General features: G+C 41.8%; 1 protein-coding gene across 1 annotated transcript; it reads left to right on the top strand.

The window, feature by feature from the left end:
• Positions 1–619: 619 nt before the first annotated feature.
• On the top strand, positions 620–22,638 carry LOC148214079 (vomeronasal type-2 receptor 26-like). The gene is made up of 10 exons (XM_088128633.1): positions 620–840; positions 1,983–2,277; positions 4,207–4,392; positions 5,727–5,822; positions 11,260–11,315; positions 11,919–12,046; positions 13,451–13,619; positions 15,171–15,465; positions 21,102–21,228; positions 21,734–22,638. Exons 1-10 carry the CDS (start codon positions 620–622, stop codon positions 22,636–22,638), a joined length of 2,478 nt encoding a protein of 825 aa, XP_087984759.1.
• The last annotated feature ends 57 nt before the right edge of the window (positions 22,639–22,695 follow it).

Below are 22,695 nucleotides of genomic sequence, written 5' to 3'. Positions count from 1 at the left end.
AGCCCACACTATGTGCTTGTTTACCTCCTATCAGTTTTGAGTTGCTGCCTTGAGATCCTGGAGGAAAGGCAAGCTGTAATTTTTAATCATGGCTCTGACCAAAACTGTTTCACTGGGGAAAGTGGACCCAGCAGCTTCCAACCAGCTCTGGAACTGTATCAAAGGGTTCTCCAAAAATGTTTTTCTTTCCTCTTCCCTTCTTCATGAAATCACAGGAAAAACCTGAGGAGAGAACAGAGGTGATATTTCTTTTCCTTATAATTATCCAAATCACATTGATTTATTGATTGTCTCCAATCAGACCTCCAGGGAATTTTCCAAAGTTCACCGCTGAGTTGACATAAACATCACTTTCAAGAGCAATGGAGGTGAACTGTTTCATGAGAACTGTGAAGCTGAGGGACTTAAAAGCCTTCAGTGTCTCTGAGAGGTTGCAATGGATGCAGGGCAGGGGCAATGCTCTGCTGAAAAGCCTGGGCCTTTTCAGCTCAATTTCTCATGGGGCTCCAGCCTCCATCTGTGGAAGGAAAGCCACGAAACCAGTTGTGATATCACAAGAGCACTTTGGCTCCTTCCACGGCTGCTCTAATTCTTTGAGAGCCTCCTGACTCTGCCAGTCATGCCGGAAACGCTTCTGCTCTTTCTCCTGATGCTCCTGTTGCCTCTGAGAGGCTGTGGGAAGCTGAAGGCGAAATGCTCCTTAACTTTAGAAAGGGATGTGACCTATCCATTGAATTATTTCAAGCCTGGGGACTACCTCATTACTGGAATTGCTTCTGCAACAATCGTTACATTTGGACCCTTCACTTTCAAGAAGCCTCCGACTGACATAGTCACCTGGTAAGAGAACGTCTCCCCATCTGGCTACTGCTGGTTCCCAAAATTGTAGGTGTCTCCACATGAGGAAAGACTGTCCTTTTCAATCAATCTGAGTTGTCTGGGCCATTGGAGACAGAGATTTGACCTGAATCCATAATAAGGCACCCCCCGATGCCCCCCATATCTTTTCTGCCTGCAGCTTCTAAACCTCCATAATGCAAGATGGCCCAGGGGTTGCTCCCTCAGCTCCTGCTGGCTCCTGCCACATCTCCAACTGCACATTCTTCCTCCTTGATACACACAGCATCGCCAGACCATCACATACAGAAACTACCCCAGCAATGCCCAACACTCTCTTCCTGTTCCATTTCCTAATGTTCTTGCCCTTTATCAATGTTGACACCTGTAAGGCAGGTGTGCCTCCATGCAGGGGTTTTATCAGGTATGAAGGTTTTCAGTGTCTGCATGACACTAAGATTGATTTCAGCACACAGAAGAAGAAGAAAAAAATCCTTTAACCTTGAGATCTTTGCCTCATCCCAGCTGTACCAGCCCAAGTCATCCTGCCACAGCAGATCAATCGATGGTGAAATTCTGCACTCTGTGAGATGCTCAGTTCTCCTGAGAGATGCTAAACCATGCTGGGAACATAAACAGATGTGTATGTCTAGTGTCTTAGAAGTATTGAAGGAACAGGAAACATAAATATCAAGGAATATAAACCAGGAATACAGGGGCATGATTGCGAATGAGCTTTACAATGCTTTACAATGCTTTCATTGCTGAATATATAATAAAACTCTTAAGAATTGACTTGTAATGAAAGGAAAAACATCCCCAAAACAGTGATATATAAAAAAGGTACAGAACGTCTAGGGTAAGGCTGAGGAGAATAAAGGGGAGATAAAATAATTTAGACATCCCCAGAATAGAATACAGAGGATAGGACAGACTTGAAATAAACTCTCCCACCACACCAACTATTACGTGACTCTAAATCTAACATTAGTTTCAGCATCTTCCAAAAATTAAAGTTTTCTGATTTCTAAAGGAACAAACAGAATGAATGAAACCAATGCTGAATGCATGATTTTCTTTTGATGTAATATTATCTCATGTGATTGATCATATATGTATGAATATACATGTGTGTCTATTTGCAGGAAAGCAACTAAACAGTACTGGAAAATCCTGTCCTTCTTGTTTGCCGTCCATGAGATCAACCAGGATCCCCGGCTCTTACCCAACCTCAACCTGGGCTACAACGTTCATGACAATTATTTTGATGCACGAATCACGTCTGAAGCTTTGGTAGATCTGCTCTCTCCCGGACAGGCAAATGTCCCAAACTACAAGTGTGGAGGAAGACAGAATAACCTCCTAGCTATCCTTGAGGGGACCAAATCTGACATGTCCGTCCAGATTTCCACCATGTTGGGCAACTACAAAATGCCCCAGGTGAGGGAGTCTCTTCTTTAATTCCACTTCAAAGACTTACAAGGGGAACAATCGAATTAGCTGGCAGTTCTCCATCCACCATGGGAGGAAGGTGGCTTAAAGCCCAGCCAAAGGATCTTTGCTGCACCAATAATTATCGTTTTTCTCATTAGAATTTCTTTTTTAATATAACTTTATGAAAAATTTTAATTGCAACAGTAAAAGCTAATGCAAACTAAACTTTAAAAAAGGAAGAATATAATTATGCAAAAAGAGAGAGAGAGAGAGGGAGAGAGAGAGAGATAAAGAAGTGACTTCCGGCCTTCATCGCAACAAGTATAAACAAATATAATAACCCTTCGTCCTCTGTAAGGTTAAACAAATATCTCTTCATCCCATATCTCAACCTTTATCCATAAGCAAATCATAAAAGATCAATTTTTCAATTGTGGAATCAGCAAAAAGTCCATAAAGCATTGCCAGAACTTTGCAAAAAAAGTTTTATTTTAACTTTGATTAAATAAAACAACTTTATATTCCTTCCTTTTACTTCTAACACTCTTCATCTTTAATTCAATCAAAGATTGTCATAGGATTTAATTTATCTTCAATTTTTCTATATCCCATCACACAGATTTCTTCAAGGCTTTAACAAGACTCTTTTGTAGATCCAATAAAAACATTTTCCCTCTCATTCTCTTGGTTAATTATTTGTATTTCCCTTTTAATTTAATTTAAAGTTTTAATTTAAAACTTCAGGCAGTTTCCTTTGTATATCCAGCAATTCATCCTTTCCAAATCATTCTCTTGGACTGTCAATTTCCACTTCTGGTACTTTTTCCATCTTGTCAGATAAAATTTGCCCCACATCTGTCATTCCTTCATTAACAATTTTTAGACATAGTCTATCCATAGAAGCAGACATCATTACCAACAGTGTTGATATTGTAGTCACTAATTTCTGGTTCAAAGATCTCCTTTAATATTTCCAATGTTACAACATTTTGTGTTATCTTTTAAGTGCCAATATTAAATGACATCAAGAACTGTCTCAATTTTTTTTATTCTGCTTCTAATCTTTAGTCCCCTCTAGTGTCCAATTTCTAAAATCATCACTTATCTTTGTTATCCCTTACAATAGGCAGGATAGCCAAAATAAGTGTGTTACCTATGAGAAGCTGCTCATTTTTTATAGTTAATCCCAAAGTCTTATAGTTAAAGTCAGTATTCCAAATTTATATGGACCCTTCACATCTACAACTTTCTGAGACCAAACTCTTATTTGGCTTTTCGCTGTTCATTTCAAATTCTTTAAATTCTTAAGCCTGTGATTATTTTTTTCTTTTGTTCACCGTTGAAGATGACTCACGGAATGAATACTTTTCAAACCTGTCATTCCAAAGGTCTCTAATAGCTTTACGATGGTTAATAGATAATTTCTGAAAGGGATTAGAAAGTGAGGTTTGCAAACTTAGCATCCTTCAAAAGGCTCTGTTGCGATTGTGAGCAAGTTGGCTGATCCTGTTGTCTCCCAGTGTTCAAAGAGGCAGAAAACCAGGGTCCTGCCATAGTCCTGACAGATTTTTGTTTATTTTATTTATATTTCAAATTTGTCACCTCCCATCTCACTACATCATAAGACAGTTTTCGATCTTTGGTGATCACATTTCTTTCATTGAGGATTCAGGAAAATGTGATGTAAGGAGACCACTCTAGGGTCCCCATGAATCATGTTGCTCAAAGGCTTGGGTAATTGCCAGGAGATTTTAGGAGTCGAGAGGCTTGCAAAGAGTGTTAACAGTCCTTAATGAAAATAGGGCAACCTTTGCTAAAAAGGAGAGATGAGAAGCTCTGAAAGGACATTCAGGCTAATAGGCATCTGGAAGCAGAACAGTAGCAAATATTGTCCTGAAACTGAACCAATCACCAAGTTCTTCTTCTCTTTGCCAGGTCAGCTATTCTTTTGTTTCCCACGTTCTGGGTGATAAAACGCAGTTCCCCTTCTTCTACACCATGGTCCCCAAAGAAGGCGTCCAATACTTGGGGATCCTCAAATTGCTCCTGCATTTCCAATGGACATCAGTGGGTCTCTTTGCTCCGGATACTGACAATGGGGAGCATTTCATAGGAACATTGGTACCGATGCTTTTCAGGAATGGGATTTGTGTTGTTTTCTCACAAACCTTATCAGGGATGAATACAGAAGATCTGGAGATGAATTTTGCCTCAGTGCGGAAGTGGAAAGAAGTCAATGTATTTGTTTATTTTTCAGAAGCTGGTTTCTTCATACGGGGAATAAGGCTAATAGAGGTAGTAATGGAACACTTGACATTGTACATAAAATCCTATGCTGTGGAATCTACAACACCCACAGGGAAGATCTGTGTCACAACAGCTTTGTGGGATCTCACATTTGACTTGACATTTGGCATGACAACACAAAAAGACATTAGTGGTATTTTTTCTTTCCTTATCCAGAAAAAAAAAATGATAATATATGGTGATTTCCTCTCCCTTTTAATTTCTCTCTATCGTTCTGTACACAAAGCATTTCACTGCTCATACGCCAAGGCTGCCTCCTCTGTGAGAGGCTGGACAAGATGCACTGAGAAAAAGGTGTTGGGGACCGTTCCCCAAGAAGTGGTTGAAAGAATCGTGTCCCTAGACAGCTCCCAAATCTACCAGACTGTCTGGGCCCTGGCACGGGCCTTAGATGCAGCTCATTCTTCCCGATTAAAGAGGAGAAGGAAAGATGGTGGAGGGGGACCAGAATTTCAAATTCTGCAACCGTGGCAGGTATCTCCTTTTCCATTGCGTGGATTCTCCCTTTGCACTGCAATGCAAAGGCAGTTCCAGAATCTCAAGAAACTCAGAAATTGTCAGCTCTAATGGGGAGGAGCTTTACTTATTGATTTCTCGAAATACAATCTGCAACATAGGGCTCAAGGCAATTTAGAGTGATTCAGAGAATCATAGATAAATATCCAAGAGATATAGTAGACATTGCAGTAATGCCCGGAATGAAAAATCCATCTTACGTCAGGCCTGCCATCATTAGCATCCATTCACCTTATGTTTTAAAACAATCTTAAGTGTTTTCTTGAAGGGCAGAAGGTTAGTTACTCCTCCATCTGGGAAAAAAATGTGTTCAGAAATGTGGGGTGGCTGAAAGAATGAATTCACTGTGCCCCAAACCTTTCCAACATGTGTCAGGTGGGCGAGTAGCATCCACTCCCCAAAGAGAGACGCAGGATTATCGACACTTGCAGGGAGAAGAACATGGATCCCTTTTCTTCAGACCTGAGACCCTTGATTCTGTAATATAGGATACTCTAGTTCCAAATATCTAATTCTTATTATCAATAAGCAAGGTTAATTAAAAAAAAAACTATTTGGGGATTTGTGGGCCTGTTCCAGAGAGGTTCATCGTCCATCTTTACTAAATGCAGATCTCTTCTCTGTCATTCTAGCTTCACCCTTTCTTGGAAGACTCTCAGTTTTACAACACTTCCTTAGATGGAATCTATTTGGACGAGAATGGTGAACTAGCAGCTGATTTGGACATTGTGAGTTGGGTGATGTTTCCTAATAACTCTGTCATCAGTGTGAAATTTGGGAGCATATCAAGGCAGGGTTCCTCGGAGCCCCAACTCAACATTGACCAGGAGGCCATATTGTGGCCCAAAAGCCTCAACCAGGTAGGGAAGAGAAGTCATTCCATGTCACTCCCTTTCCTTTCTACTGCAAGATAATAATGTTAAGACTCTCTCTGAAGTTCTCTAGATCTTCTGATCTCTTCTGAGTTTTGCTGTCCAGATGGCCATTTGAGTTACTGTATAGTGCAATGTATTTCATGGATGAAGCAGTTTTCAACATTTGAATTAGGAAAGTAAACAAGTTACTAGAAGTATTGGTTTATTTATTAATCAATTGTATTGTAAAACTGTCCATCAGGAATAGCCCACTGCACAATCTTCTAAAAATATCTAAAAATATGCTAGCGATACAAAATATCTAAAACCACAACTTTATGATACAAGAGCATCAGCAGTAAATCAGCAGCATTACACAAAGGAGTGAGAACTAGAGTAATCTCATATGTGACAGAAGAGCAATAAAGATCTCAACTACAGGTAGTCCTCACTGAGTGACCACAATTGGGATTGGCAACTGGGTTGTTCAGCGAAGGGGTCGCTAAGGGAAACTATGACTGGGCTTATATTCTTACTTCAGCTTTCCTTAGCTTTACAGACTATACAATGCAATGAATTTCATGGATAGGGCATTTTTCAAGACTTGAACGAAGGAAATAAATATATTTCTGGAAGTATATGTTCGGTTCCATGTTTACCACCCACCAGCAATAGCCCTCTTCCTAGTGTTGGTAAATGAGCACCTTTTTCTTGATTTGCTGCTTAGACCCTGCCTCCTTCCAGATGTGTGGAAAGATGCCATCCTGGATTCTTCAAGGTGGTTCAGGGAGGACGACCTGTTTGCTGCTACGATTGCCTTCCTTGTGCGAAAGGAGCCATCTCCACTCAGGAAGGTGAGTGCTTTCAGAAAGAAAACAGGCTGTTGCAGAAGATGCCAATCAGTTGCTAAGGTATTTTATGCATTCACAATTGATTTCAATTGATTTCAAGAAATGATGTGGGAAGATGGTCTGGGGCTTTATGTGACATGCAGCATATCAGCAATCTACCTGCAACTGTTACCCCTTTAGGGGTACACAAACTCTTGTTTCAGACTGATATTGGGGCTCAGCAACTGTCTCCAAAGAGAAGCTTCAAAGGACCCACAGAGTGTAGTGGAGCATGAATGCAACATGTGCCTGAAACTCATTCAAGCAGTCACAAATTTCTCTGGGCTGATGGACACATGCACGCTTCCACAGACTCATGAAAGAGCTGCTTCCCCATCCCCTAGCCTGGAAGAAAGGAGGCTTTCAATGCTGCCGTGGTCTTCTAAAGTAGTTCTGTAAAAATGGCATTGTCCAGATATGTTGAATAACACCTTCTCTGGCCTCTGCACATCTCTGAATGGTTGCAGGTGCTCTATTACAGCTGAAAGCCGTTTCAGTGAAATAGAAGAGCCTTGGAATGGAGCAAAGGCTATTTTCACTTTAGAGTTTCCTCAGGACACCTCTCCCAACAGCCTGCACCCTAGTCTAGAGTAGATCAGTATATTTCCCCATGTAAATCTAGGGCCCCACTTTTAACTGCGGTTGTTGGTCATCTCTTCTTGGGCACAGGACAACTGTCAAACTTAGTTACACAGTTACATCCCTCATTGTGTGTGAATATGGTCAGCTAGGTTCTTTGGGCCTTGGATATAATTAATCTAGGCTCCCTTCAGTACATCAACACTTCCCCTTGGTTTCCTTCCCGAGACCAAATTAGAAGAGCCTAATCCTATGGATGTTTACATCCGCTCCCTCTAGGCAAAGAGAATATAGGGAAGCCACAGATCCCGATGCTTTAGCTGATCCTGAGCATATTCCTTTACCCTGTTTTTCAGAGTCTGATTTAATCCTTCACTTCATCCCTGTGTTTGTGGGCATATCATCCACAAACACAGGGATTTTGTGAAAGTCTAAATCAGATTCTGAGACATTTTCACCCCAGAGAGCCCCATGGGTGAAAGATGCTCCAGCAAAGTGGGTTGGAAGTTTGGGCTGAAGCAGCGAAAGTCTCCTAAGGGATCCCAAGCTTTTTAAACTGGTCAGTCAGTTCCTTAGCAATAGCCATGACTTATTCTGGAGGAGCTTCCCTACATCTGTTTCAAAATTCTGTGGAACCAGGACTTCCAGGGAGGAAATGGAGAACTGAAGATGGAGCTGACGACCATGACGGAATGAAGAGCTGGTGGGTACGCCGGCTTTTTGTAATTCTTCTCTGGACAAGGAGAGTATTTGAGATTGCCCACAAGTGCTCCAGACCGTTGTTCCTCACAAGGAAACTGCAAGACAGTGTTGTCTGGGAGGCTTAGAGCTCTGGGAGATGAGGGAATACATATCTTGCTCAAACTACGGTTGGTGCCTTTAAGGACTCTGGGTTTGCATACTTTCTTTTCTAATCACTTTCTTTGGAAATTGCTTGTTAACTTCTCTTCAACTATTAAAAACTTTGGATCAACATGTTTTGCAGCACCGGCTGAGTTTCCTTTAATCCTTAGCAAAAGAAGTTTTGAAAACAAGCTTAAGGACTTACTTTTCTTTTTCTGGAATAAACAATGAAAGGGTGATTACATTTTTGATTTTTTAGAAAGTTACAAATGGCCTAAGGCTCCAGATAAATTTGAAAGATGATTTTGGATTTAATTATAAGAATCCTTCTCATGGGAAATATTTGTTTTAATTTTTTTTTTTTTTAGAAAAAACAGGATAGGATGGGACTTTGAAGGTAAGGCACTAGAGGGAACTAGAAGGAACTAAAGATTACAATTAAAGGGGAAGAACCCTTACATTTGTTCTTGAACTTTGTCCAAGTTCTAGGACATTATTTGAAGGAACTAAGGATCGCAATTATTAAAAGTAAAAGGAAGGAATATAAAGTTGGTTTATTTGATCAAGGTTACAATATGTAGTCTCTGGTAATTCTTAATGGACTTTTGCTGATCAGGACTGAAATGACAAGGTTTTAAGGATTTTTTTACAGGTAGTCCTCAACTTACAATCATACCTTTAATTACCGTTTGAAGTCACAATGGTGCTGAAAAAAGTGATTTAAGACTGGTCCTTGCACTTAGAACCATCGCAGCATCCCCACAGTCATGTGATCAGAATTTGAGCACTGGGCAACCTACATGTGTTTACATTGGTTGCAACATCCCAAGGCCACGTGATTGCCATTTGCAACCTTCCTGGGGGGCTACTGACAAGCAAAGTCAATGGGGGAAGCCAAATTTCTTAAAGACCACATGATTCACTTAATAACCATGGTGATCTCCTTAACAACTGTGGCAAAAAATGTCATAAAACCAGGTGTGACTCACTTAATGACCACTTTGCTTAGAAACAGAGCTTCCGGTCACAATTGTGGTCGTAAGTCAAGGACTACCTGTATAGATAAGAGATGGGAAATGGGAAGAAGAGGCCATTTCTTGTATTTTAAGAGAAGGTGATAAGTTATTAAAATGGGATATTCTGCCTTGGCAGAGAACGGCATATCCTGTCGTGCCCCTCCCAGCTAGGTGGTTCTGATGGGGTCTGGATGCCCACTGGAAGAATTGAGGAATAGATAACTTCAGGCCAAAGTGAGAACGTAGGGATGGGTAACCCTCCAGTATTCATTCTGACCCTCTTAAACAACCTTGGATATAACTCAGGTGATCATTACTTGTTAATGAAATGGTGTAAAGGGTATTTTTAAAGATGGATCAGGAGGGAACAGTTACTGAGCTAATTCAATTTTATATCAATAAATTCTTCTCTTTTTCACTCCCTGTAACCTCCCCTTATATGTGATTCCAACTCTGTTTCAACGATATATACAATTATTTTTTTTAGCAGTGTCATTATTTTATCCAGCGCAGCATTTCCTATGGTCAAAAAAAGGCTTCTCCACGGTCTGCAGCAGAGGGCCTTCTGATCTTTCTGTGTGAGTTCCTTTTAGTTCAACTAAAAGATTGCTAGAGATGAATAAGGGAGATGTTGTCCTTGGCAGATGCGGTCCATTGCACAAGATGCTTGGAAGATCAGCATCCAAACAAACACCAAGATCACTGTCTTCCAAAGGATATAATCTTCTTGTCCTATCAAGAATATTTGGGGTTCATCCTGGCTTCCTTTGCTCTATTTCTGTCAGCAATCACAGCCTTTGTGTCAGGAATATTCAAGAAATACCATAAAACTCCAATAGTCAAAGCCAACAACCGGGATCTCTCCTACATTCTCCTCACTTCACTCCTCCTGTCATTTCTCACTGCCTTCCTCTTCATTGGCCAGCCAAGGAAGGCCACCTGTCTTCTCCGACAAGCAGCCTTCAGCATTGTTTTCTCAGTGGCTGTCTCTTCCCTCTTGGCCAAAACCATCACCGTGGTGCTGGCCTTCTTGGCCACGAAGCCAGGGAACAGGATGAGGAGGTGGCTCGGGAAGACTTTGGCCAATGCCGTTGTTGTTGGTTGCTCTGCTGTCCAAGCTCTGATCTGCTGCATCTGGCTGGGGATCTTTCCTCCCTTCCCTGACACAGACCAGCACTCCCACGCTGAAGAGATTGTCCTGCAGTGCAATGAAGGGCCTGTGGTCATGTTTTACTCTGCCCTCGGCTATATGGGCTTCCTGGCTCTTGTCTGCTTCACAGTGGCTTTCCTAGCCCGGAGGCTGCCGGGCTCCTTCAACGAAGCCAAGCTGATCACCTTCAGCATGCTGGTCTTCTGCAGCGTTTGGGTCTCCTTCGTGCCCACCTACCTGAGCACCAAGGGCAAATACATGGTGGCCGTGCAGGTCTTCTCCATCTTGGCCTCCAGTGCTGGGCTGTTGGGCTGCATCTTCTTCCCCAAGTGCTATATTATGTTGGTGAGGCCTGATCTGAACACAAAGGAGCAGCTAGCCACCAAAATCAAAGCATAGATCTCAGTGTGATTCTCTGGGCAGCCCCAAGACAAATAATTGCCCTTTTCTCACACACTCAGTCCTCCTTTGCTCCAGCATTTCACATCAATATAATTACAGATGCTTATAAGGAAATATGGAACCGTTCATTAAAATATTTATGTAGAACTTTTTATAATTGATTTGTAGACCACCCAGAGTCATTTCAACGAGATGGATGGTGACAAATTTGACATATAACTAACTAACTAACTAACTAGCTAACTAAATAAATAAGTAGATTTGTCAATATATGCACACTTTCTTTTTGTTCTTTTTTGTCCATTATTTTCTTTGTGCTCTTATAACTATGTCCATTGTTTCTGTGTGTTTAATTTTTTAAAAATCCCATTAAAAAAAAAAAGGAGGCTAACTGAAATTGGGTGTTTATTTCTTTGCCTTATGAGGGATAGGTGGTGACTTCTGCAGTTGATCCTCACAAGAATCAGGATGGGATGTGGTCCAAGAAGTAGGTGGCACAAGACAACAGGCTGAAAGGAGTCTCGGGTTACGGTTTCGGTTGGAAGATGCAGACCGGCAACTCAATTGGAGTCAGCCGTATCCGTAGGAGGAGTGGAAAAAGGAAAGATGGTGGATGCAGTGTGACATGCACATACAAAAAGGACAGGGCTAGCATGGTGAAAGACGTACAATGTTAAGGGCAGGAGTCAAGTGTCAGGGGATATTTATCCAAAACTGGATGAGAGAAGACCTGCCTTTTCAGGCAGAGCACGACCTTCTCTCAGGACTGAAAGGGAACAAAGCTGTTTGCCTACCTATTTATTTGTTAGATTTTTTCCCTGCCTTTCTGGCTCGACTGTATGCAGAGAGTTCTTGGGGTTGTGAGATTGGCCACCTGTGTGGTAGACCTATGCTGCTCTTGGTTAGCTGAGACTTCCCAGAAAGTGACATGTGGGTGGGCTCCTGGGGTGGTGAATGCATTCTTGAGAGAGGGGATGGTCCTGTTGATGCTTAAAGAGTCAGTGGTCCATCCCGTTCTCAAGAAACCATTGCAGCTTCAGACAGCATCAGAGGAAACTGATTAACTGAATCCCTTTTGGTTGTTTCTCAGGCCTGAGTATGGGACTAAGAGAGTATTGATCCCACTTGTGTTTGATCTCTGGCAGGAGAGGGATGGAGGTGACGTGTGCATTCTTGTTTCTCTTGACCTCTCAATGGCTTTCCATACCATTAATCAAGGTATCCTTCAGGACTTTCTCTCAGTGTTGTGGCCACAGTCTGGTACTGGTTCTCCTCCTTTGTCCTAGATTGGTTCAGTTTGGTCTTGAGTTGGGGAGAGGTCAAGCCCATATCCACCTCTTTGTGGGGTGCCCCAGGGCTCAGTACTCCGCCCACTCTGATTTCTCATGTCGATGAAGTCATTGGGTAAAGTCATCTGAAGGCTGAGTGAGGTACTATCAGTATGTGCATGACGCCCAGTTGTGCATGTCCACCCCATGCCCTGGAGACCCCATCCTGGCTTCAGCTTAATCCTAGCAAGACAGAACAGCTTTGAGTTTTAGGGTGCCAGGATGCAGTGATTTCCTGTCTTTATATCTGGATTGGGTTGTACTATCCCAGACAGACCCAGGGTGCAGTTGGGTATCTCCAATGCGCTCTACTTAGGGCTGCCCTTCAAGAACACCCAGAACCTGTAGTTGGTCCAGATTGTAGTGATGCGATCAATTCTACATATACTGAAGTATGTCCATGATACACCTTTCCTTTGTGAGCTACACTATAGGCTTCCAGGTGGAATTCAAGGGGCTGGTTGTCACCTATAAGGCATTGGCCAGATATTGGAGGACCACCTTTCTCCAACGGTCTCTAGCAGCTCCATCAGGACAGGCAGAGGGGGCAGCCAGAGAGCTGCCTGGATATGGACTGACAATGAGGTGGAGAAAAACATATTGGTTTGATTTATCAGTCATCTCTTACAGCTGAAGTCTTCTTCAGGACACACTAGCCCACACTATGTGCTTGCTTATCTCCTATCAGTTTTGAGTTTCTGCCTTGACATCCTGGAGGAAAGGCAAGTTGTGAGTTTGGATCATGGCTCTGACAAAACTGTTTCAGTGGGGAAAGTTGGACCCAGCAACTTCCCACCAGCTCTGGAACTGTATCAAAGGATTCTCCAAAGATATTTTTCTTTCCCGTTCCCTTGTTCATGAACTCACAGGAGAAGCTTGAGGAAAGGACAGAGGTATAATTATCAAAATCACATTGATTTATTAATTGCCTTCCAATCCACCTTCCAGGGAACTTTCCGAAGTTCACTCTGGGGTTCACTGACACAAACATCAGATTCAGGAGCAGTACAGGTGATACCTTGCATCAGAGCTTGGAAGCGAAGAGACAAAAACGCCTTTAGTATTACTGAGAGGTTGGGATGAGATTTAGGGCAGAGCCAACGTTGTGCTATAAAGCTTGAGCTCTTTCAGCTGAATTCCTTACGAAGCTCTAACCTCCATCTCTGGTAGGAAAGCCACAAAAGCAATTGTGCTGTCACAAGAGCTCCTTGAACGGCTCCTCTAATTCTTTCAGAGGCACCTGACTCTGCAATGGTTCTGCTCTTTCTCCTGATGCTCCTGTTTCCCCTGAGAGGCTGCGGGAAGCTGAAGACTAAATGCCCCTTAACTCTAGAAAGGGATGAGACAGATCCATTGAATTATTTCAAGCCTGGGGACTACCTCATTACTGGAATTGCTTCTGCAACAACCGCTATGTTTGTACCCTTCACTTTCAAGAAGCCTCCGACTGACAGAGTTTCCTGGTAAGGGAGCATCTCCCCCTCTGGCTACTCCTTGCTCCAAAAGGTGAAGGTGTCCCTGAGTGAGGAAGAACTGTCCCTTTGACCAATCGCTGTTGTCTGGGACATTGGAGACAGAGGTTTGGGATGGATCAATATCAAGGCACCCCCCCAATGCCCACCACGTCGTTTCTGCCTGCACCTTCTCAGTCTCCATAATTCAAGATATTTTGCTAATCCTTTAACCTCAGTAACGAACTTCCAGTTGTCTTTAAGTCATCAGAATAGGACTGGATGTGCTCCATCCCTCTTCTCTGAATCTCCCGCCAATCCTGGGAGGACCAGCTGAATCAGCAGGGAATTCAGGGAAGACCCCATTTGTGAAGGAAACCCACTTGGACCTGTTCTGTCTTGCTCCCGGGGCAGAACTAGGACCAGCCAGCTGGCTGAAGGAGTTACGCTCTCAGGTCCTGCCTGCTCCTGTTGGGTCTCCTACTGCAAATTCTTCCTTCTGGATACACACAGTATTGCCACACAAAAATAACTCCAAGAATGCCTAAAACCTCCTCCTGCTCCTTTCCTAATACTCCTGCCTTTTATATGTTGACAGCCATGAGGCAGATGTGCCTCCATTCAGAGCTTTTTAATCAGGTACAAAGATTCTCCCTGTCTTGACACTGAGTCTGATTCTGGCCCACAAGGGAAAATAAACCTTGAACCCACTGCATCAACCCAACTCTAGCAGGGGAACCCACCCTGCCCCTGCAGCCAAATCTATGGTGAAAATCTGCTCTGAATGAGATGCTAAGTTGTCCTTGGAGACGCTGTGGCGAGATATACGGATATGTATGTCTGGGGTGTTAGAGACTCAAGATAGACAGAAAATATTCATCTCAACTAATATGTGGGCATGATTGCAAATGAGCTTTAGAATGTTTTTATTGCCTGAAAATATAATAAAACCCTTAAGAACTGACTTCCAATGAAACCAAAAACATCCCCAAGACAGCAATAAAAAAAAAGGCACAGAACCTCTAGGTTAAGGCTGAGGAGTATAAAATACAAAGGGCAGGAAAAATAATTTAGACATCCCCAGAATAGAATCCAGTGGTTAGAACAGACTTCAAATCAACTCTCCCACCACACCAACTATTAAGGGCCTCTAAATCTAGAACAGGGTTGTTTGTTCTTGTTGTTGTGCCCTCAAGTCAGTCTTGACTCCTGGCGACTGCCAGGACCAGCCCTGCAGTTTCCTTGGCAAGATTTCAGAAGTGGTTTGCCATTGCCTCCTTCCTAGGGCAGAGACAGAGTGACTGGCCCAAGATCACTCAGCTGGCTTTGTGCCTAAGGTGGAACTAGAACTCATGGTTGGTCTCTCAGTTTCTAGCCTAAGACGTTAACAACTACACCAAACTCTCTCAGATGAGGTTTAGCATCTTCTAGAAATGAAAGATTTGTATCTTCTGGAGAAATTAAGAGAGTCAAAGAATCAAGGACTGAACGCATGACTTTCCTAAGTACAAGATTGTGTGAATTATTACATATGTATGTATACACGTGTATGCCTATTTGCAGGAAAGCAACCACAAAGTACTGGAAAATCCTGTCCTTCTTGTTTGCCGTCCATGAGATCAACCAGGATCCCCGGCTCTTACCCAACCTCACCCTGGGCTACAACATTCATGACAATTATTTTGATGCAAGAATCACATCTGAAGCGTTGGTAGATCTGCTCTCTCCCGGACAAGCAAACGTCCCAAACTACAAGTGTGGAGGAAGACAGAATAACCTCTTAGCTATCCTTGAAGGGGGTGAGTCTGACATCTCTGTCCAGATTTCCACCATGTTGGGCAACTACAAAATGCCCCAGGTGAGGGAGTCTCTTCTTTAATTCCACTTCAAAGACTTATAATGGGAAAAATCTAATCAGCTCGAATCTGGCTAGTCAGCATTAAGGGTTACCAATCTAGTGTTTTTTTACAGTCCAAAATAAGAGTATTGTTGAAAAACAAGCACAATGTGAAGGAAATCACAGATGATATGATAGAAATGCCAATGAAGATCCAGTCAATTCCGAGCAAATGCTAGAGACAGAGGAAGATCAGATGGTGATATGACAGATCCATCACATGACAGTTTTTGATCTCTCATTACTCTCCTCACATCTCATTAATGGAGGATCCAGCAAAATATGGTACAAGGAGAGCCTTCTAGGTTATGCAAGGACCATATTGCTCAAAGTCTTGGGTGGTTTCCAAAGAATTTCAGAAGTCAAGTGGCTTGAAAGTAGTCTTAACAGTCATTAATGTAAATAAGGCAACTGATGCTAACAGAATAGATCAGAAGATCCAAAATAACATTCAGACGAACAGGAGTTTGGAAGCAAAACGGTAGCAAATACTGTCCTGAAACTAAACCAATCACCAATTTCTTCTTCTCTTTGCCAGGTCAGTTACTCTTTTGTTTCCCATGTTCTGGGTGATAAAACGCAGTTCCCCTTCTTCTACACCACGGTCCCCAAAGAAGGCATCCAATACTTGGGGATCCTGAAGTTGCTCCTGCATTTCCAGTGGACATCAGTGGGTCTCTTTGCTCCAGACACTGACAATGGGGAGCGTTTCATAGGAACACTGGTGCCAATGCTTTTCAGGAACGGGATTTGTGTTGTTTTCTCACAAACTTTATCAGGGATGAATACAGAATATGTGACGATCTTTTCTGACTCTGTGCAGAATTGGAAAGAAGTCAATGTATTTGTTTATTTATCAGAACCTGGTTTCTTCTTAGATGGAATAATGGTAATAGAGAAATTAATTGAAACTTTGATATTGTACATAAAATCCTATGCTGTGGAATCTATAACACCGACAGGGAAGATCTGTGTCACAACAGCTTTGTGGGACCTCACATTTGACTTGACATTTGGTGTGACAACACAAAAAGACATTAATGGTATTTTTTCTTTCCTTATCCAGAAAAAGAAAAAGATAAAATATGGTGATTTCTTCTCTTTTTTAACTTCTCTGCATCATTTTGTACACAAAGCATTTCATTGCTCCTACTCCAAGGCTTTCTCCTTTGTTAAAGGCTGGACAAGATGCACCGAGAAAGAGGCGGTGGGGACTCTTCCCCAAGAAGAGGTTGAAAGAACCGTGTCCCTAGACAACTCCCACATCTACCACACTGTCTGGGTCCTGGCACGGGCCTTAGACGCAGCTTATTCTTCCCGATCCAAGAGGAGAAGGAAAGATGGTGGAGGGAGACCAGAATTTCAAATTCTGCAGCCGTGGCAGGTATCCCCTTTTTCTTTGCATGGATTCCCACTGAAGGTGTGCAATGCAAAGGCAATCCCAGAATCTTTTGAAACTCAGAAAATGTCAGCTCTAATGGGGAGGGGCTTTATTGATTGATTTCTCAATAACTCAAGTCAGTATAGAGTATTTCTTAAGTGTCTTCTTGAAGGGCAGAAGATTAGCCACTCCCTCCATCTGGGAGAAAATGTGCTTGGAAGTGTGGGGCGGCTGAAAAAATGAGTTCATTGTGGCCCAAACATCTCCAACATGTATCAGGTGGGAGACTAGCTTCTACTCCCTGAAGAGAGACACCGGATTATTGAAACTTGCTGGTAGAAGCACATGGATCCCATTTCTTTTTCTTTTTTAATTTTTAATTTTTTACAACAAACAAACAAACAAGAGCGTAAAAAACATAAAAACCATCTTCCATCTTAAACCATGTGTCAGCCAGTTACCAATCATTTGTGCCATCCTTTCATAGTCTTCACTCACCATTTATATACAGTCTCATATTATCTATCCAACACATATTTATATATTTATCAGTTATCAATTATTATTCATTTGTTACTAGTCTATCTATAACACCAGCTTTCATTATAAGATTTGTATCATTTTTATCCATTGATTATATATATATATAGTAATTTATATCAATTTATCAAGTTTCTATTATATAATTTCCTAATCTATTACATTACTATATCTTTTCGTCCAACCATTGATAAAACAAATCCCATATCATATAAAATTGTTTGTCTTCTTGCTCTCTAATTTCAAATGTCAATTTACTCATCTCAGCACATTCCATAATTTTCTTAATAACTTCCTCCTGCATAGGTACTTTTTCATTCTTCCAATTCTTAGCAAATACAATTCTAGCCGCTGTCAAAACATTTACAATCAGATATTTCAGTTCTTTACTATATGTTTCCGGTATAATTCCCAGGAGAAATGTCTCTGGTTTAAAGTCTATATGTTGTTTTGTCATTTTTTCCAACCATGTGTGGATTTTAATCCAATATCTTTTGGCTTCTGGGCATGTCCACCACATATGGTAATATGAACCGGGTATCTGATGACACTTCCAACATTTATCGGACTTGTTCTTATACATTCTCGCAATCCTCGCTGGGGGTAAATGCCACCTGTAAAACATCTTATACAAGTTTTCTTTATATGCAGTTGACATTGTCATTTTATAGTTTTGAGACCATAGTTTTTGCCACTTCTCTAAATCAATTCCATGTCCAAAATTTTTCCCCCATGCAATCATTGTTTCTTTGACCTGTTCTTCCTCCATTTTAAATTCTAGTAAATGTCCATAAAGTTTTTTAATCACCTTTTCATCAGTACCCATCAAAATTTTATCTAGAACAGTCAGCTCATCATAGATACCTTCTGCTTTAAAATCTTTATCAAATCTAGATTGTATTTGCAAATATGAAAACCAATTCATTTTTATACCTTGTTCTTCCAACGCTTGCATAGTTTTAAGTTCACCCTTTTCATTCAATATCTCAGTATATCTAACTGTTTGTTCCTTTTTATATGTTATTGGATAAGAGAAGGCTTCGATAGTGGATATCCATCGTGGAACTTTTAAATAATATTGTCTTCTTGTCTTCTCCCAGTTTAAAAACAATGCCTCTCGAATATAATGCCTTCTAAAATAGCCCTGTGTTTTCGTTCCCTTATACCATAGGAAAGCATGCCAGCCCAACCACAGGTCATGTCCCTCTAAGGTCAATAATCTGTTGATTCTTAAAGTTATCCAATCCTTTACCCACATCAAATTTGTCACCTGATAATATAATTCCCAGTTAGGCAAGGCAAACCCACCTCTTACTCTTGCGTCTTGTAGTAGTTTAAGCTTTATTCTTGCTTTTTTACCCTGCCAGATGTATTTCAATACAATTTTATTTAAATCATCAAAGAACTCTTTCCCTGGATGAATTGGAATTGTCTGGAATAAATATAATATCCTAGGCAATATATTCATCTTAATGGTGGATATTCTCCCAATCATTGATAATTGTAAATTCTCCCATTTTGTCAAATCTGTTGCAATCTGTCGTTTAAGTTTAACATAATTATCCTCCTTCAATGTACTACATCTTGGTGTAATATATACCCCTAGGTATTTAACCCTGTTTGTGACCTGTATTTCTAAAACTTCTTCCAATTCTTTCTTTCGCTTTGCTAGCATATTCTTTGTTAATATCTTTGTTTTATCTTTATTTATTTTTAAACCTGCTACTTTTCCATATTCTTCTATCTTTTCAATTAATTTAGATGCTGTTTCCAATGGGTCCTCTAGTATAAATACTAGGTCATCTGCAAAGGCTTGCAGTTTGTACTCTTCCTTTTTGATTTTCATTCCTTTTATTTCTTTCTCTTCTCTTATATTCCTATTCAACACTTCTAATGTTAAAACAAACAACAGGGGCGATAGTGGACAGCCTTGTCTCGTCCCTTTTGTTATGTCTATCTGTTCTGTTAAATCTCCGTTTATCATGATTTTTGCAGTCTGCTTATGATATATTCTTTCAATGGCTTGGGTAAATTTTTTGCCAAAGCCCATTTGTACCAATTGAAGTAAATTAAAGACAACATGAGAGTAATTCTGGACACTCTGGAATACTATGAGGCACATCCTGAAAAGCAAATGGCTTTGATATTTTTAGACGCACAAAAAGCCTTTGACGTGAATGGATCCCATTTCTGAAGACCTGAGACCACTGACTCTGTAATATAGGAAACTGTAGTTCAAAATGTATAATTCTTAACATCTGTAAACAAGGGTAATAAAACAAGCTATTTTGGAGTTTGTGGGACTGCTCAAGAGAAGTTCACTGTCCAACTTTACTAAATGCAGATCTCTTCTATGTCATTCTAGCTTCACCCTTTCTTACAAGACTCTCAGTTTTACAACACTTCCTTAGATGGAATCTATATGGACGAGAATGGTGAACTAGCAGCTGATTTGGACATTGTGAACTGGGTGAAGTTTCCTAATAATTCTGTCGTCAGTGTCAAATTTGGGAGCATAGCAAGGCAGGGTTCCTTGGAGCCCCAATTCCACATTGACCAGGAGCCCAAGGTGTGGCCCAAATGGTTCAGCCAGGTGGGGAAGAGAAGTCACTCCATGTCACTCCCTTTCCTTTCTCCTACAGTGAAATTACATTAAGGCTCTCTCTGAAGTTCTCTAGATCTTCTGATCTCTTCCCAGTTTCTCTGCCCAGATGGCCATTTGAGCTGCTGTCCAGTGCAATGTATTTCATGGATGAGGCAGTTTTCAACATTTGAATTAAGAAAGTAAATGTTTCTAGGAGTATTGGTTTATTTATTCATCAATTTTATTGCAAAAATGTCCATCAGGAATAGCCTCTGGATAATGTTGTAAAAGTATCTAAAAATATGCTAGCAATACAAAACACCTAAAACCACAACATTATGATAAAAGAGCATCAGCAGTCAATCAGCAGCATTACACGAAGGAGTGAGAATGTAAGAATCTGCTAGACTCAAATCCCATGGAAAGAAATTCTCTGATGAACCACCGGCTGGTTTCAAAGCAAAGGAATTCTTTATTTAGAAGCAGTCTACAGTTCTAGGTTATTGCCAAGACTAAAAGCCGCGTGTGCCAAACCCCTTTTTCTTTCCCATTACTTCTGCCCCTCTTTTCCCAGTCCATCCCCCTTCTTGCTGGTGATCTCAGCTCTTCCTGGGTCTCAGGCTGGTACGACCTTGGTTGTCTCCGGGAACCTGATAACAGTCCACCTGCGCTCAACGGTTCTCTTCCCTCTCCCCCTTTTCCATAATGGCAGAAACGAAGCAAGCAAGCTGATTAGCTATTTAATTGATTGCAAGGCTTCTGACAGAGAACTAGAATAATCCCAAATGTGACAGAAGAGCAATAAAGATCCCAACTACATGGGATCTTCATTAAGTGACCACAATTGGGAATGGCAACTTTGTTGTTAAGTGAAGCTGCCACTAAGTGAAATGATCTTACTTCAGCTTTCCTTTCCTTTCCAGACTGTAGAATGCAACGTATTTCACGGAGGAGGCAGTTTTCAAGATTTGAATTAATAAAATAAATATATTTCTGGAAGCATTTGCTCTCTTATATTTTTACCACCCACCAGCATCAGCCCTCTTCCTACTGCTGCGCAATGAACACATTTTTTCTTGATTTCCTGCTTAGACCCTGCCTCCTTCCAGATGTGTGGAAAGATGCCGTCCTGGATTCTTCAAGGTGGTTCAGAGAGGACGGCCGGTTTGCTGCTACGATTGCCTTCCTTGTGCGAAGGGAGCCATCTCCACTCAGGAAGGTGAGCGGCTCGGGAAGAAAACCAGGCTCTTGCAGAAGATGCCAAATGTCTGGATATACTCAGTGATATTTTAAAATTTGCTTCCCCTCTTTATTTCATTTTTGAAATTCACAATTTGCTTCCTAACATAAACAGTCAAGGAAGTGGGAAAACGGTTGTGGGCTTTGTGTTATGAGGCAGGCTGTCAGCAATCTGCATGCAGCCTTTGTTCCTTGCCAAGAACAGGAACTTTATACATGACTATTAGGACTCTACAACTGGTATCAAAGAGAAGCAGGGGCGTGCATGGGAACAGAAACGCAGCACCTGCCTGCGACTAATTACAGCAGTGTTTCTCAACCTTGGCAACTTCATGGTGGCTGGGGAATTCTGGGAGTGGAAGTCCACATGTCTCAAAGTTGCCATGTTTGAAAAACACTGCATTAAAGCAAGCCCAGCTTTTTTCAGGCCATGTGGCTGCTGTCGATGCACAGATAAATAAGGGAAATATTGCCCTTCTTTGCAGATGCAGCCCATTGCACCAGATGTTTGGAAGATCAGCATCCAAACAAACACCAAGATCACTGTCTTCCAAAGGATATAACCTTCTTGTCCTATGAAGAATATTTGGGGATCATCCTGGCTTCCTTTGCTCTATTTCTGTCAGCTATCACAGCCTTTGTGTCAGGAATTTTCATGAAATACCACAAAACTCCAATAGTCAAAGCCAACAACCGGGATCTCTCCTACATTCTTCTCACTTCACTCCTCCTGTCATTTCTCACCGCCTTCCTCTTCATTGGCCAGCCAAGGAAGGCCACCTGTCTTCTCCGACAAGCAGCCTTCAGCATTGTTTTCTCAGTGGCTGTCTCTTCCCTCTTGGCCAAAACCATCACCGTGGTGCTGGCCTTCTTGGCCACGAAGCCAGGGAGCAGGATGAGGAGGTGGCTTGGGAAGACTTTGGCCAATGCCCTTGTTGTTGCTTGCTCTGCTTTCCAAGTTCTGATTTGCTGCATGTGGCTGGGGATCTTTCCTCCCTTCCCTGACACAGACCAGCACTCCCACGCTGAAGAGATTGTCCTGCAGTGCAATGAAGGGCCTGTGGTCATGTTTTACTCTGCCCTCAGCTATATGGGCTTCCTGGCTCTTGTCTGCTTCACAGTGGCTTTCCTAGCCCAGAGGCTGCCAGGAGCCTTCAACGAAGCCAAGCTGATCACCTTCAGCATGCTGGTCTTCTGCAGCGTTTGGGTCTCCTTCGTGCCCACCTACCTGAGCACCAAGGGCAAATACATGGTGGCCGTGCAGGTCTTCTCCATCTTGGCCTCCAGTGCTGGGCTGTTGGGCTGCATCTTCTTCCCCAAGTGCTATATTATTTTGCTGAGGCGTGATCTGAACACAAAGGAGCAGCTGGCTACAAAAATCAAAGTATAGATCTCGCTGTGATCCTCTGGGCAACTACAAAGTAAGTAGTATCCCTTTTCTCACAGT

Source organism: Python bivittatus, unplaced genomic scaffold, assembly GCF_059951505.1.
Source record: "Python bivittatus isolate LINGU-HERP-01145 unplaced genomic scaffold, Pbiv_v1 ctg000800_np1212, whole genome shotgun sequence".
NCBI classification, from domain to species: domain Eukaryota; kingdom Metazoa; phylum Chordata; class Lepidosauria; order Squamata; family Pythonidae; genus Python; species Python bivittatus.
Note: the sequence above shows the minus strand (reverse complement) of the source record. Positions and strands in the feature narration are given on the sequence as shown.